The 17,983-nt window shown below is 42.7% G+C and overlaps 1 protein-coding gene across 2 annotated transcripts in view; it reads right to left on the bottom strand.

Annotated features, from left to right (window-relative positions):
* VAPA (VAMP associated protein A) overlaps positions 1–15,631 on the bottom strand; it is a 32,780-nt gene extending 17,149 nt beyond the window's left edge. The window contains exon 1 of one of the 2 annotated variants that reach the window (XM_031439197.2): positions 15,334–15,631. In XM_031439197.2, the coding sequence (XP_031295057.2) occupies positions 15,334–15,412 (79 nt within the window). In that variant the 5' untranslated portion in view covers positions 15,413–15,631. The remainder of the gene's footprint in view (positions 1–15,333) is intronic. The other variant, XM_031439196.2, reaches the window with a different exon arrangement.
* Between the last annotated feature and the right edge of the window lie 2,352 nt (positions 15,632–17,983).

Genomic DNA, 17,983 nt, shown 5'->3' with positions numbered 1-17,983 from the left:
AGGGAACTATGTTCGATATCTTGTACTAGCTTATGGTGAAAAAGAATATGAAAATGAATCTATGTATGTTCACACATGACTGAAGCATTGTGCTGTGCACCAGAAATTGACGCAACATTGTAAATTGACTATACTTTAATAAAAAAAATACAAATAACAAAAAAAAAGAAATGAAAGCATATATCCATGCAAAGACCTGAACACAAATGTTCGTAACTGCTTTATTGGTAAAAGTCAAAAACTGAAAATCACCCAAATGTCCATTAATAAGTAAATGGAACAAACTAACATATCTATAAAAGGGAAGACTACTCAGAAATAATGAACAATTGGGCAAAAAAAAATTTGGAACTGGGTTGATAGAGAAGACAGAGATAAGAGAACATTAGAAGAAAACATCTAAAGGCAAGAGACCAGTTACAGAAAAACTTTTAATGTAAAATAGCCACTTAAAAAGTACGCACTTTAAGTATATATAAACATATGTGAACTATAATCTTTTGAATAGTTTGCTTTTACATAGTCAAGTTAGTCACTCAACTTGTGTATTATTTTATACTTTTTAATATGTTATATTTATACGCTGCTTCTTCAATTCCAGCGGCTTGCATTTTCTGACAAGCAGCTAACGACCCCACCATACACTGTCACAGAAGAGTAAAGGTGAAAGCTTCAATATGCCCGTTTTGCTACATGAATTCACAAAATTGTTGGCTAGAGACACATTTTAAGTTGCTACAACTAGGAGTCTTAAAGACGTACATTCCGTTCCTCAACATTCTCAAAATCCATAAATTACTACAGGTAACTGAGAATGTGTAAATTATTATGGGACTATTTCAACTAGGACTTTAACATTGGCAGCAAGCATGGACTTAAAAAAAACCCAATTTCTTAGTAAAATGACAAAACATTTTACAAAATTCTAACAATCCTGTATTTTTAGAACATAATTATGTAATAAGATTTTTAAACTTTTTAATTTTAAAATCAATTTTTTAATTCTCCCCAATTTTAGAGGAAATCCAAATAAGGTAAAATGACTGATTTTTTACACTGATTTAGAAAACCACGTGTCCACTTTCATTAACATATGAATTTTGAAACAGTACTTAAGCTTTACATTGCCCAGCTGGGCTTATAAATCTTAAATGACAGATTGTGGTCTTTCTAGACATAAAAATGCAAACTATCTAAAGAGGAAGAAAATACGCCAAAAGAAAAAACTCCACCAACTCAAAACAAAATTCTTAACTGGATATGTTAACCTTATCAGCAAAATGTAAAATTACCTATAAGAAACCCACCTAACAAATGAATTTGAGGTTTTCTGCTCGACTGTGTCCCTCTAACCAAGCCTCTCAATATAAGGGTTGCTCCCAGCAGACCGTTCTGCGCCAGAGCCCATTTTCCAGGTTAAAATGGAAAATTAGCAAGTACTAATAACCGTTAGCATAAGAGTAACCAGATTTAACAGCCTGAAGAGTTCCTAGGAAGAAACATCTGGTCCACTTTTGTGCATCACAGAAGCTGATGAAAACTATATACTACCCCAGGAAAACATGCACATGCAGATATTCAGGACAGGTTTAGCTTGAATATTGCTGGAGGGTGAGGGTGAGACAAGGAGATTAGGTTGGGGGAGGGACTCCTGCAGCCTGCAGGTTGAGAAGACCTGATAAAATATCTACCTTTACAGGCCCTCAAAAATAGAGGAAAAGTTGTGTGATTTATCCACTACGACACAGCCACAGACCCCAGGGTAACCGGTCACTGTCAGGCACGTCTGTCTGACAGTGTGACTGGGGGCGCTATTGGCGGGGGGGGGGGGGGGGCCAGGCAGTGGGACTTTCTGCAATAGCAGGGCAGACCCATGCAATCAAGTTGTTACGCCTCCTCCCACCAAAAGTTCAAATACCCCTACAGAAACTCATACTGGTGAAAAATCTCTTTTCCAGAGATACATCTGCTGTGTACAACAGGAAAAGTTTGTTCTCTTTCTCCAAAATGTTAAAAGGTGGGTTTACCAGCACAAAAACTATTCTACCAACAGCAATGTCACTCAGGACACTCGAATCACTACAACATATCTCTTTCAGTCATTTACATGATTCTACTTATATGCATAAATATTCTTCTTTTGCCCTTATTTCAAAACGTTAAAGAAAACCACAGTCGGCCTCTATTCAGATAACTCTTGCCTGATCTTAAATTCAAACCCAGTCGCTGAAATTAGGTCACAAGCATCTGGTCACTTCAGTGCAGTCACACCCAAACACATCCAAGTGCACACTTCATTACAAACTTACTTTATTTCTCCTTTATGTTGTAGTTAGGGCACTATATTAGTATTTCAATTACGTACCTTGGTAGGTAATTTTAAACATGAATTTCCTTTTGGGATGGTAAAGGAGGCATTACAAAATATAAAATGTTAAAATGGGACAGTGTGTCAAATGGGGTTAAAAACCACTGCTTTATATCAATAATCTCCTGCTCTACCCCCTGCGATATGTGCGTGGTTAAACCATTAAGAAGAACGAGTAAATGGTTACCATAAAAAACAAGTTAACTCTGCAGGGAAAGGAGGTACAAGAGGGAGAGGGTACAAGAAGGCCTTTCGCAGCGCAGGCCAAGTTCTATTTCTTACCCTGAGCACTAATTACTTTTTGATAATTCTTTAAACTGTATACATTTTCCTGTTATGAAAAATAATAAAGGCTTTTTTCTTTTTTAAGAAAAACTGACCTTTGACGTAAACTAAAAAAAAAAAAAACAAAACCGAAAAAACAGTGAAAAAAATGAGAAAGTGAAACATTTAAAGCAATTTATATAAAAAATAAATACTCATGTTTGGAGGATTTCTGAAACTTAATCCCTGTAAGTGAGGAAAACCCTGCCGTTTGTCCAATATGAATGCTTAATTTAACATTTAGAAATAATTACTACAACAGTCCATTTTAAGATTATCTGACAGTAAACTAGTCACCAATCACAGGTACCATCTGATACGTAACTTCCTATTTTAGAGATGAAATCTCACTGTTTATATGTAAAAACAGTCCACATAAAACAAAATTCCACACAATACAGGTTACATTTACTTGCACTCTTTTACTGAAAGAAAAGAAAAGAAAAGAAAAGAAAAGAAAAGAAAAGAAAAGAAAAGAAAAGAAAGAAAAAAAGGAAGAAAGAAAGGAAGAAAGAAAGAAAAGCTCTGTTAGTTACACGGCTGCCCTGGTTTAGCCTCCCTTTTCAGTAGCCAGGACCTTTCCTGCCACTAAGTATTCCATCTTAACTCTACGACGCTGTCACTCCAGTAAGGCAAAATCCTATTCTCAGTCCCAAATTCTAACAGTCAGATAGAAGTGCAACATACATAAATAAGACTTCTGTGCAAGTAAGTTTGGAAAAAAGACAGAGCTTCAAATTCCAAAAATGCAGGAGAATTTAGGGCAGCTCACCCAGAAGGCTGTCCTAAGTGAGACTGGCCTGCCTTCTTTATCTAAAAATCTATTTCCAGTATGAAACGCTGTATACCTAAGATTCAGAGCAATGCTTTCTTTTCACATAGTGGGAACTTTATTCTCCAAACCTCTCACTCTAAAAAGGAACTCAAGCTAAAAACAGCTAGAAGTAGAACCACTCTGACTAAACAAATTTTAAAATGGTCATCATCTATGAGTACTTTAATGTAAATTGCCATTAAAGTTTTCCTGAACTGCCAAGCTTTGCTTAGCTGCAAAGACAACTACTTGGGGGAGAGAGGGGGAGACAGCAGGTGGCTTTTCCTCCAACATTTTATTTTGAAAAATTTCAAACAGAGGAACTGAAATAGGTGGACAGTGAACAGCTATTTGGCCACTATCTAGACTCTACAATTAACACTTTGCTGTTATTTACTTTGAGACACATCAATTATCCAGCCGTATCTGTCTGTCCATCCATCTTATTCTGATGCATTACAAAGGAAGCTGAGACCCCTACTAAACACCTCAGCACACGTACCAACTTGAGTTCAATGGTACCTGCTTACTGACAAGAGAATCCAATTTTAATTCAGGGTGAGCAGTCCTGAACACGGCATGGCGCATTTCAGAAACAGAAAAGGCCCCCGCGGATGCGGTGTAAGAATGAACAGGTGACAGAGCGGAACACAGCCGATGAACTAACTCCCTGACAGCCGGCGAGGTCAGCTACCCAGAGGCCGGCCCACGGGCCTCAGCATAGCTGCAGCCTTCACAGGTGGAGGCCGTGGAGAGTTGTGGAAGGTAACACCCCCTTCTGATGGAGGGCCGGTTCACTGTCCCGCATGATGAAGGGCAGGTCTCCCTGTGGGAGGAGGCCGGGCAGGCTTCTGTGCAGCCCACCAGGAAGCGCACAGGCCCCACATGCAGTGTGGCACATCATGCCATGACCCCACCACGTGGGCACCTGGAGGGGCGAAGGAGGCCGACACCAACGTGAAGCCCACAATCGGGCAGAGCTCTGAACCAACAAGTCTCCAGACTGGGAGTCCGTGTCTCCCACCACAGCCCGAAACCGCAGGGGGCTGAGCTCTCAGCCCCCCCGTCCCTCCCCCATCCCTGCCCAGCTCTCTCGGGGCTCTTCGCTGCGAGATACAGGCGAGTCAGCGACCAGTGCATGATTAACACCAGAAAGGTCAACGAGCCAAGGCACGGCTCTCTGAGAACAGACTGACCACACAATTCCCGCAGCACAGACCGCCGTGAGGAGGATCAGCCCACCCGAGGGCGCTGCAGCAAGGCAGAGGCGCCACATGGGCTCCTCCTAATCAGCAGCAACAACAAAACCATCAGAAGCAGGTCTGCTTCGACTCCAGGTCTTCATGAATCACTTACTCCAGCAGCACATGCGCACGCCTTCACCCTGTCGGCACCGAAACAACAGGGAGAAGCCGGAGCGGGGAAGGCCGGATGCGCAGCCATGGCAGAGCTGGCGACGACTGTCCAATGCTCCCACCGGTGCTCCCACCACCTCCACAGTCACACAGCAGGGACAGTGAGGACAGCGGGAACACCCTCCAGCCCTCGTGGGGCACTCAGCAGGGACCAAGAACCTCGCACGGGTTCCGTTGCTCAGCTCTGCCATCACGCTAGGAGGCTGCCACTTTTACTACTTATCGTCCCCATTTCACAGGGGAGCCAACCCTAACCCAGAAGTTAAAATGCTTGCCTAAGGTCATATAAGTACAAAGTAACGTCAGGAGGATGTCAAACCAGGTCTGACTCGAGCCTCAACTCTTGTAAGTTCTCTATGTTTTCCAAAGAGCCCGCAAACTACCTAGCCGTATTTATTTCCTAATTCGTAAGCCATTCCAGGTAGATTTCTGCAGCACTAAACCATGAAACTGTGGTCCAACCAGCAATATATGGAAAAGATTTTTAAAAGGATACTGTATCTCCCTTGATTCCACAAGTCAATGATGAACATTTCTGGAAACAAGGAGCAAACACCGAGAAAATATTTTTGTTTTACACCAAAGAAAACCCTAAAATCTTCACTACAGATTTTAAAAATGAAGTCACCTTAATTTATTTATGTTTTCTATGTTTTGTTTCTCAAACACATTGCAATCTCAGACTTAGCAAATGTAAGCTCCATGAAGACTGGGTCCTTGCTCCCTTTGCAGCTGTACCCCCAGCTGCTGGGACAATTTTGGATGCAGATACTGAATAAATATTATTATACAAATGCTGTTGCAAAAGTAAACAGAGTACCACTTTCTGGGAAACAAAATTAGTCAATTCTACTCAGGAAGGTTTGATTATTACAGTACTAAACACGTCCTTTTATCTTTTTGTATGATTTCATTAACATTCATTACAAAAGCATGGGCCCAGAGATTAATACAAAAGCCAAACTTCACTGTTTTATTTAAATCTCTAATATTAAAAAAAAAAAACCTTTGCTTTCTTAAACTGCTTCACTGACCTGTTTATCCATATTATATAATCAACAAAAAATTTCAGAATGTACCATGAAAAATCTCCAAAATCCACTTAATGTAGTAGTGTGCGGTCACTTTTTCCCCACTCCCAGGGCCTGAAGTCACAGTGAGGAGGGACCTACAGGCAGGAATCACATCTTTTATTTCTTCTGCGGCATCTTCAGCTCATGCAGCAGTGTCCCAATCACACAGGTACTTCCCCATCACTGTCACATGGAAAAGCAGCTATGCCTACGTCACAAGTCAAAAGCCTCTTCCTTCACGCTTCTGGAAGTTTCACGGGGAGGGGCCTAGTTCTGCTGTTGGTGGTGTACTGACTTTTGTAAAAAACAGAAAGCAGTGTGCCGAAGTAGACGCGTAAGATCTAAAACCATTAACAAGGTGACTGACCCTGAGCAAATCATTCAACTTCTCCAGCACAGTCTGACCTCTCACCTCAGCTCAGCAGACAAGACCACCTCCAAGGCTCCTCTCAGCTCCGAGATTAGGGGACGTCTGTGAACAACTTAACCACCGCCCCAATTAAAGAACACCTACAACTCTACGGTAAAATGGAAGACAACTCAACCTCACATGACCACACTTTCCCGGCTGTGTGTGTGACGCTACCGCAGACACTCTAGGAGTGCTTTTCCCGACCTCCTGAGACAGAGACTGCCCACTCTGACCGAAGCAATCCCTGCGACACAGTCCTGAAAACAAGGGGGAGAGAATAATAAACTGTCTTTACACAGAAATGGAACATTTTGGTTTGTAACACTTTTATATAAATTTTATGTCCTTCCACTGTGTAACATCTAAAGAACAGTAACATGTACACACAAAAAACTTTTTAAAAAACACCTGCATTCAAGATTAAATGTTAAATGTGCATGCTGCTTAAATTAACACCTTTGTTAAAACAAAAGTAAATTCTCCATATCTGAAGAGTTTAGATCGCTTTTTAAAATCTACGTAGTCAGGATAGGAGAAAATAAAAGAGAATGGTATTTTGGGAGAACTTGAAATAAATGTTTTTAGCACCATCTACAGATCTGAAGCTCTTGTTAGGTCAGAAGCAAAATATTTATAACATGAGAAAATGATCACATTATTAATTTTTAAAATATTTTAAAAATTAAAAAATTTAAATATTAATTTTAAAATATGACTTCTGAAATTATAATGAGTCAAACAGAACACACAAAAAATCATATGTTAACAGTGGTTATTTGTAGGTTGTAGTGTTGGGCAATTTTTATTTGCTTTATACTGTTCTATACATTTTCAACTTTCTGTATTAAACATTAATTTTATAATCAGAACAGACTTTCAAATGTGTTTTTAATATTAGCTTAATGTGTTCATAAAATCTTTTACATGAAAAATTCTGATGGGAAAACCTGAAGATTCAGAAAAAGCTATCTTTGGGAAATGCTGTCGTGGAGGTTTTCAGCAGTGGGAACAGTACTTAGACAACAAGGCCAAGCAGGCCAAGCGATTCGTCTTTCCCTATAAGCTCTAAGAGTAAAATCTGTTCATAGAGAAAACAAAACAGGAAACACTCTATGATGTAAAGGTACTCCAGACCTTTAAAGGCATAGCAGTTACTCCAATTCATGCCAGATTATCCCAGTACCAGAATAAAAGTGTATGTGTACATATATTTACAGATACACATGAATACATGAGTAAATATATGTGGATGAATATGCATTTATGGAAGCATACAGCTACATAATTAAAGGCTGTCAAAATGCAGGCCCGTAAGAAATCTGTCAAATTATACTGCAAACTAGTATTTCAAATCCCTCTCATATTAACAGTTCTTTAACATATCTATTTTTAAAAATGGTAACTGAATCCAATCATATCCTTTAAAAGCTGAAATAAGCATAACTAAACTTCTCTTTCATTTAAACCTGAATTTTGAAAACAGTACCGTGTTCACGATAACTCTAATTACAGAGAACACCCCACATGCCAGAGAAAAGTCGTTAAGCAAACTATGGCATATTAACGACATGGCATCAAAAATGCTATCTACATGGGTGTTTCGTCTATAAAAATTTAAGTCACTGGTCTAGATTATTTTCACAAAGTGATGTATGTGTCACAAAGTTGAATATCATTTCATAAATTTTGAAGTCTAACTAAGCAAGAAAGTTTATTATGAAGAATAAAGTCATAATTCAGAGTTTATTAAAAAGGACGTAAGTCATCTCAGTGACACAGGAAACAAACGGCCACATTCAGGAGAAACTGACACCTGGGGCCCTGAGAGCTCTTCTGCCTGCTTTTCCTTCCCTCTCCTCCCTCAACCAGTTACTTCAGCAAGCAAGTGGCCCAAATAAGCCTGTCTCCAAGTCTGGCTGACCTTAAAAGTCTAAAGCCTATCACATTTAAAGGGGAGGCATTGAAATTTTGGGCTAGTGGGTCACCAGCACATACATACTGGCTGGCCTGGGTTAGGGGCCCATTATTGACCCCATCAGCGCCATCTGGAGGAAGGGGAATCCCATGAACTCACATGCTGCCTAGACCTACCTGCCTCTTTCATACAGTCTATGGGCTGGCCCATCCTCTGAGAAAAATATCCCGAACAACTCTGTCATACTTCCCACAAGAGACCATCAATTAATGCTAACAGTAAGAGCTCAAGAAACTTAACAGACACATGTACAGTTATGATTCGAGAACTGCTACAGGACAGTTGTAAATCAGATACACTTTCAGACAAACATGGTTTTCTGTCTTAATATGCTTTAATCTGCGAACTGCTACTGGATGGTTACAGGCTTGTTCTCTATTTTACGTTATACAATTGCCTTGTTACTTAAGAGTACTTATTAAAAAAAAGATTTTGGACTGCATAAGAGGCTTAAATTATTAAAAAATAAAGTAATAACAGGTAGGACAAATGAAACTTTTGATATAATCTCCCCAAAGTATCAAGTCTAATAACAAAATAATTTTTTCTCTTATTATAAAAAGCATTGAATGTTCATTGCAGAAATCTTGGGAAAAACAGAAAAGTAAAAATATAAAAACAAAAGACACCTTAACCCTCAAGCAGAGCTAATGCCTGCAATGTTACGTTCACCTATATCTGTGGAACTTTCCCAGGGAGGGGTGAAGCTGTCATCAGCAATCTACTCTGGGTCACTAGACGTGGGAAACCTGACAGGACACAACTCCATCTATGAAGTGTTTTTACCAAAAAGTATTGAAACCTGAATCTAATCAAGCCCTTAAATCTAACTCCAAGTTTACAGGGAATACACGTCAGAAACATCAAGAATATGGGACATTCCACTGGATGACAACAGTAAACAGGGTGATAAAGAGGAGCAGGCAGAGGCACTACTGAAGATCAAAACGACCTGGACACATGACAACCAAAAGCAGTGTACAGACTCAACAACTAACACACAGGACTGCAGCTGGGGAAATTTCAGTAGACTAAGTATCAGATGATACTAAAGAATTACTTTTGGTTTTATTAAGTGACAATGGTGTCATGATTATGTAAATGTCCCTTTTTTTGTTTATTAGAAAAGCAAGCACAAATATTTGTCCTGAAATGTTATACCCAGAATTTGTTTTAAAATACTGCGGTAAGCACCCCCACAAAAAATTAAAATACTAATAATCACTAAGCTTAAGTATACATGAACTTACTAAATTTAAGTGTACAGAGGTTCATTAAGTGTATAGAGATTTTTAACAAATCAAAGTTTTCATTAAAAATTTTAAATGTTTTTGAGGGGGTAATTAGGTTTATTTAGTTATATTTATTTATCTTAATGGACGTACTGGGGATTGAACCCAGGACCTTGTGCATGCTAACAAGAACTCTACCAGTGAGTTATACCCTCCCTCCAAGAAACTTTAGAGCAATTTGAGTCACATTTCAGTTGTAATAAACTCAGTAAACAAGCATTTGCAAATAGCCGTCACTTACACTTAAAAGTTTTTAACAAGGATTCCTTTAGCAGTTATACAAAATAATATCACATTTTGTGGTCTGTATAGTATAATAAGCTAACAAACATCTAATTTTCTTTTAAAGCAACTTTATGATTGAAGGAAAGCAAGATCTATCCTGTATTAAATAGTACCTCTTCTGAAAGACAGATAACACTGAATAGTCAGTCAAGGTAAGTTACAAAAGCAACAAGAAAAACCGAGGTCAGGAAGTACCTCTGAGGAAACAGCACACAGACCACCTCTGCAAGGCTAAAGGAAACATGAAAGGCAACTAGCTCAGTAAACAAACAACAAAACTACCAACACTAACAATCACAAGACACCAAATTTTGAAGAACTCAAACCAATTACAGTCTCCCAATTCTTTATATATATTTTCCACTTCACAGAAAAGTCAGAATCACTGGTTTGACTCTCTTTAACCTGTCACTATCTCCAATGCCATTCCCTCAGTCCAAGTGGCCACCTGTAGCCTGGACTGTGGCAACTGCCTACATTATCTGTATCTCCCCTCTACAATTAGTTCACATTACTACCATAATTATAATGGGGGGGGGGGGGGGCGTGGGTAATTAGGTTTACTTATTTTTTAATTCTTTTATAGTGGAGGTACTGGGGATTGAACCCAGGATCTCATGTATGCTAAGCATGCACTCTACCACTTGAGCTATATATACATCCCCACCCAGAATTAAATTTTTGGAAATGCAAATGTGATGTCACTCCATCACTTCTACACCTCTACCATGCTCCCCCCTTACAATCCCTCAGTTAGGATAAAAACAGCTCCTTATTTGACCTACTTACACAGCACCACACTCATCTTGGCTGATTCCACTACTGTCACACTGACACAGTCTTTAAGTAACATGAGGTTATTTAACACATTACACAACATGTACATGTTTCTTTTTGCCTCCCTCCTGCTACAGGATCTTGGTACAAGCTGCTCCCACTGCATTTTCCTTTCTTCACCACCTCGATAATTTCTATTCATTCTTGGAAAATCTTAGTCCAGCTGTGGCAGCCTTGCTGACCTCCTCCAAGTGCCCTATTTTAGATTCTCATAGCCCTACAAACCTCTTCATAGCCACACTTCCTTCTTCTGATTATCTGATCAGTGTCTACCTCTCCCCACTAGAACTGCCTCATGAAAATAAAGACTGTTTTACACAAAACTAGTTCTAACACTTATTCAACATGCATCACGTAGATCAGAAACTCAGGTTTTTCTTGTGTAACTGAATGAATTAAAACAAATAAATGGATTTAGAAGCAGAGTTACATTAAATGGGAAAGATTCAAGAGTTATGTCTGAGATGTAGAAATACAGATTTTAATTACTAGATGTGCATAGTATTTCTATGAGTAATCACGATGCCACTAAAAATTTTTAAAATACAGGACTAAGAGTAGGCTTGGGTAGTAAAACCAACTTGGGATGTGTTGAGTTTGAGATATCTGAGTAACATTCAAATTCAGATAGTCAACAGGTAATCAGTTCGTATTTCAAAGCTGATTTTGTCTGAATTAAGCACAGATATGGGTGTGTGCCAACGTGGGCAGAGAGAGAGCAAGGAAGAGAAAGAGAAGCCCTGGAAACAAGGAGACTGAACAAAGGGAGGTTCAGAGTCACATAAAATTGAAAACAAATCAGAATCTCAGAAACATCAGCATCTAGGAAAGAGAGGCCACAAATAAGACAACAAAGAGAGCAAAGAAGAAAGTCAGAAGAGAACTGTAACACAGAAGTCAAAAGAATCCAGTTCTTAAAAAGAGGAACTGTCAATAATGCCAAGTGCCAAGGAGAGGTCCAGGGAGATAAAAACCGGCGATGACCAGGGAGCAGTGAGGACAGACAGCACTAAGGCGTACAGGTGAGGGATGGCGACACGGGGCACACCAACTACTTTTCCAAGAAGCCTGACTACAGGAAACAGAACACAGGGAGGGCCACATACCAGGAGGAGCTGGGAGTCAAGGAAGCCCTGTGTTTGTTTATTTGTTTTTAAAATGAAAGACCTAGGTGTATTTTTATGTTTAAAGAAAGAAGCAGATGGTTGAAAACATGACAGGCAAAATATCTGATGAAACACAGTCTGAGTCAGGAAAAGATTTTTACCTTAACCAGCAAAAATAGCAGAACAAACATGCTTGGATATGAGAAGAGTTTTTCTTTCTCAGGGAAGAAAGTACGGATATGTGCAGGTGAACAGGTGTTAACAAGGGCAGACAGGACGGCACAGAAGGGCTTGTGTGCCAGACTTAAAACAGTTAGACTTGCATCCAGCAGGCAGTCAAGAGCTACTCGACACTTTTAAGGAGTGGAGTACTAAGGCGGTATCTGCGCCCTGGGGAGTAGGGAGGCTCACCCTGGGGTTTGGTGTAGTCCCTGGGAAACAGAATGCTCTGAAACACCTAAAAATGTGCCAAACACCCGCCAACAGGAGGAGTTCTCTACGCCCTCGCTGGGGCCTCTCCTTAGTGATGTGCTGCTACACAGAGACACTTTGGCTGGCAAATCACAGGCCCCTCGTCCCTCAGAGAGCCTCACCTTCTTTACTGATTTGCTGTTACGAGCCTCCTTCAGCGCAACGATTCTGGTCTATTTTCCTCCTTCTCTGATCGTTAGGAGGAAGAATACATTCAGTTAGTTTTCTAAACTTTCTTCTCCAAACTTCCTCCCAAAACTACCAACCGGGAGGAAAATAAAATGCTGTGTAATACAAAGGAAGAGATTTTACAATAGTAAATGAACATATTAAGGGCTAAAAAGTCTCTCACATGTAATACCAAATTTCAAATCTGAATTCTAGGTCAAATTACTGCCAGGGCTTGAAAAACAGAATTTGAAAATACCTACCTCTTTTTCTTTACTGATGCAAAAGAACTATTTTAAAATTCATTACATCACTATAAAAATACTTCCACATATAAACAACATATAAACCAAACAACTTTTGGAATAAAATACTGAGGTGTGTAGAAAATGTATTAAACTGGTATCTGCTTCTCCACAACTGTGCAAAGTGCTGATAATTCTTATCAAGATGACTTTGTTACGCATATAACAAAGAAAAATTCACCACCCAATCTGAGTATGATTAAATGAGTCACTCTTGGAGAAACTATCTTAATCAAATGAAGAGACAAAATAATTCAAATACACCTATCAGAAGGTGACATTCTGCAAAACTATCCATTAACAGATTAAACTAAAAATTACATGTGATGGAGGACAGAGTTAAATGAGTTTTTATATCACCATCAAAGTATAAAAAGACCATTGATTCTAAATGAGTCTTCTCACTTAGTGTTGAACTGTTCGGTGGAATAGAGGCGTTTCCATCAAAGCAAACTATTTACCTTTGCCTAAAAGAATAACATTAATAAGGAAGGAATCAAATGACACCAAAGGTCACCTCCTAATTCATCCTACCCCTCCTCCCTCCCAGTTCCTCCCATTCCTCCACCTTTAAACAGAGGCACACAGCAAACCACAGGGTGGTTAAGTACAAGCCAACATTCTCTCCTATCAGAGGAGAAGCAAACCACTCCCCTGGCCTGCCCTCCCCTCCAACCGAAAACAAGCCCCTTCCTACAGCCACCTACAGCCAAAGCGGGGAGAAGAGCCTTTTCTTCATACTTTTCTTGCCCTGTTGCAGCAGCTACATGCCTCTTCTGTCTCCCTACCTAGTCTCAGAGTTCTTCAAGGTCTAGGTATAACACATTTTACTGTTGTTAATTACATGCTTTCCCCATTAAACTACAAACTGTGGATTTTTTCTCCACCGTGCTTCGCAATGATTCCTCAAATATAAGACGGTACCTGTTGAATAAATTACTCATTGTGGAATGCTCTTCATCTAACATAGAGATAGCACAAAGCTTTCAACAGTGTTTGCTAAACAAATGGCCCAAGCGAATGTGTGTCCCTACAAACTTCTCAATGAAACATTCTACTGATATCTAGACGTTAACAGGCCTTGTGAATTACTTTCACCCATAACACAAGAACAACCTCTTCTATAACCACAGCTAGTAACTCTTCAGTACCTAAAATAAGCTAAACACAGGGCAAGTCTTTGTGTAGGGTTTTTGGTTGTGTGTGTGTGTGTGTTTTTTTTAACTTGCTCCTCCGTTGTTATTCTCTCAAGATGGAAACATTACTTCTCTAAGGAGAAAGCTTCAAACTGTTAACATTTCCTGACCTAAAACTAGTGCTAAAGTGTCTTAAGATCCTCATGGCAATACGCACAGGTTACCCAGAAGAGGAAACTTCCTCTGTAAACTCAGCGTCCAAAAAATAAAAGCAAAATACTTAAATTATCGAAAGAACACACACCATAAAGGTTTACATTCAATTCCTCCATCCTAAGGTAATAGTTATTTGAGTTAGGTAATTTCATGATTCCCCAAAGGTGTTTTGTTTTTCTTTCAGCTAAAACTATGTAAACATGCCACGCACCTAAACTTGCCAGGATAAAATGCACTTAGTGCCTCTCAAAATATTTCGTAGCGCAGTCTTAAAACCAAAACTTTACCTAAGAAGCAGCTCACTTACACCTTCATTCAAAGAAATTTGCAAATGCACTAAAGAACTTGCAAAATAAAGGAATTACACGACATACTCTCCTAAGCCCAGAATTCAGTATTTTAAAATTCCTAAAACTACTTGAAACGTTTCCTATGGAAAACCACCTCATTGTTTTTCTTTCGGAGTTAATCTTACACAGTAAGGAATTTTTTTTTTCAGCACGGGTGCGACTCAAATTTCCCCAAAATTATTCCCGTCGTAGCTCCTAAGACTTCAAGTGCAAGATATCGAATGTCCCCTCAAAGGGGTACGCGGTCCAGGCGACCAGAGAGCGCAGGGGCCCGCGTTCTCCGCAGGGCCTCTCTGAGGACCCTGCACGGGGCCCCGCGTCCCCCTCTCGGGCCTCGCAGCCCCGGGCGCCCAGCCACCATCAGACGCTGCCAGAGGGCCGAGCCCGGCGCTGCGGGGACACGCGCAGGTGTCACCTCCCCCGGCCGCTGACGCAGAGCCCGCGGTCCGCACCTGGGGCCCCGCCAACCCCCGGCCGCGCCGCCGCACCTGAGGGCGGCGGGCCGGGCCTCCTGCCCCCTCCCCCGCCCGCCCGCCCGCCGCCCACGCCCGGACCCCGCCCGGCGGCCAGCGGCCCGCGGACGAGAGCCGACCCGCCGACCCGCCGCACCGAGGCGCCCGCGGGCCGCAAGATGGCGGCGCGGCCTCGTCGGCGGGAGGGGCGCGCGCCCGCGGGCGGGGCCGGGCCGGGCCCGGCCGGGCCGGGGGAGGGGGTCCGGGTGCGGCCGCCACCCCCCGCCGCCCGCACGCCCGCCCGCCCCTCCCGGGCCGGCCGCCGCCTGCCCACCTTTGAATTTGAGGTCTGTGGGCGGGTCGAGGACCAGGATCTGCTCGTGCTTCGCCATGGCCCCGGAGGCGGACGCCATCGGACAGACAGCGCAGAGCGGGGGCGCGCCCGCGGCGGCGGCTCGCTAGCTGCGGGCGGGGGGCGGCGGCGGCGCGGCTCGGCCCGGCTCGACACGGGGCCACGCTCGGCTCCCGAACCCGACGCCCGCCGCTCCGTCGCCGGCTCAGTGGGCCGCCCGCCGCTCCGCAGCTCCGGGTCTCACAACTGACTCAACCCTACACCAGCCGCCGCGGCCACGCGCACTGCGATCTTCGGCGCCCCACGTGACGCCGCTGCGTGCCTACGTGCGCGCCCCGGCGGCCGGGAGCACCCGCGCGCCTCCCGCCCCTCACGCCAACCCCGCGCGGCGCGGGCTGCTGCGCCTGCGCGCCCCCGGCCTCGCCGCGCCCGAAGTCCGATCCAGCTGTCAAGGGAGCGGGTGTGGACGGGGCGGAGCTCGGCGCCCGGGCACCGACGCGGCGCGCACCGCAGGGCAGGAGGGAGCAATCCTCGATCACGTTTCGCTGCGTTACGAAACCGGAGAACCCGCTATAGCAGAGCATCGCCGTCTCCCGAGTGGGAATGCCTAATAGCTGAAGGAGGGGCAGTCAGGCTCGCTGACTACAACTACCAGCATGCTCCGCGCGGGGCGGGCCTCCGCCCGGGCCTAGGCCCCCTGGGGTGCTGCGCGGTGCTTGCTGGGAGTTGTAGTAGCGCCTGTGGGTGGACGGGAAGGAGCAGGGTCGGTTGGAGGCGAACCGGGTGGGACGCGCCAACACTCGTTTTGGTTCTCAGAGAGGGTCTCATCTGCGCTAAAGAAGAAAAACAAGAACTTTTGGAGACTGACCCGAGGTTCACCTGGTTAGAAATGCATGTTCTGCTGAAAACAGGCCGGGATTTGTCGGTTTGCTCGCAGATTCTATCCATCCCTCCGTCGATAGCCACGCTAAATTCTCTGCCGTTTTCCTGCCCAAGCTCTCCAGCTCCCGGAATCCTCCAGTGATGCAAAAGCCGAGGAGGAAACACACCTCCTTTAGGAAGGAGACGCGTCTTTGGGAAGCTGACGAGGCACACCTATCAAGCTAGAAATAAAAATCTAAATCTACGGCCTCTGTTGCTGTATAGTCTGTTCTTCAGTTTTGATTGATACTGATAAGCCCAAACCAAAACACTTGTCACATTCACGCGTTGGAAATAAATTCCATCTGCCTCATGAACGGCAGCCTGTAGCAAACTGAACCAAAGGAGGAAAATCCCAACAGAAAAGTTGCTGACCGCTCTTAACCGATGGCCAGGGCAATCGGGGACAGAAGCGTCAAATGAAACAAACGGATGTGCTGGAACTAAGTCGTTCTGTTACTGCTTGAAGCCCCACGAAGCAAAAGACAAATTGATGCTGCAGCCATAAAGGAGCAGCCCAGTTGGGGTCGAAAATAAATGAGACAAATGGAATCGTAGCCTAGGCGTAGGCACAAGGTCCAAGTTTTCACTGCAATCCAGATATCAGAGTCCATCTGGGAATAGCTCTCCAGAACAGCTAGCCTAGCACTCACACTAGACTGTGCTGCAGAGAGGAATAAATCTTCAGGCATGACAAACCTTGGAGGATGGGAGTGCTTAAATAGTTTTAAAAGCATATTCTAGCTTTATCTCTCCTTTGATATCCTTTCATTAACAAGATCATTTTGAAATTTCAGTTCTCATTAGAGGAGAATACAAAAATTACATGTATATCAAAAGAGGGTTTAATGATAAAAAAAAATTAAGGTTGACAATTGCTTTCCAGGATAGTTCCACATATGTCCAGTTGTGAACTGACAACCTTAAAGTTGTTACAAACTCCAAAGTTTGTTTTTATTTTTGTTTGGGGGAGTTGTTTTTGTTTATTTTGCTTGCCTAAGACCTCTTATCCATGGGCAGGTTTTCCTGGCCAGACCAGCTCCTCCACCACTAGATGGACACTTCTCTTCCCAGCAAGCATGTGGGAATCCCAGTTAGCAGGTCCAGCATGCTGAGAGCTTTGCCAGTCTCTCCCCTGTGGGGCAAGGGCAGTATGTTCACCAGGAGTTCAGCAGGAAGCCAGAACTGGATGTATTCCGGTTTCCCAGTCTATCATCAAGAAACCTCTGCCCATTTCAGTCATCACCTTTGGGATCAACTGTTTTTCTCTTTGCAGTATCACTTCAAAAACCATATAGATAGAGTCTAAAATCTACAAATCTGGTAGCCTGTGAATACATGCAATGTCTTGGGAATAATTCCCCTATTACCATGTTGGAGCGCTGCGTTAAGAAAGCCTCAAAGTCCTGAATCACAGACCCTTCATTAAACTGTGAACTGTTCAAGTGGTTTGTGCCTTTCTTCTAATAGTTTGAAGAACTTTACAAATATCATCATCACACAATACTCAGAACAACCTCATAATAATTAGGAAGTGCTACTTTTGTTTTTAAATATGTAAATGCAAACACAGGTGAGCACATCTAATGTCAGTTAATAGAGCTAAACTGGGCGAGGCAGGGAGCGGGGAGATCCTCAATTTTCTCTTCTGTGCATTTTCGCTCTTCCCAAAGCCACAATAAAATGACACCTGAATGTGATTAAGGCCAAC

This window comes from Camelus dromedarius, chromosome 32 (genome assembly GCF_036321535.1).
Source record: "Camelus dromedarius isolate mCamDro1 chromosome 32, mCamDro1.pat, whole genome shotgun sequence".
NCBI classification, from domain to species: Eukaryota; Metazoa; Chordata; class Mammalia; order Artiodactyla; family Camelidae; genus Camelus; species Camelus dromedarius.
Note: the sequence above shows the minus strand (reverse complement) of the source record. Positions and strands in the feature narration are given on the sequence as shown.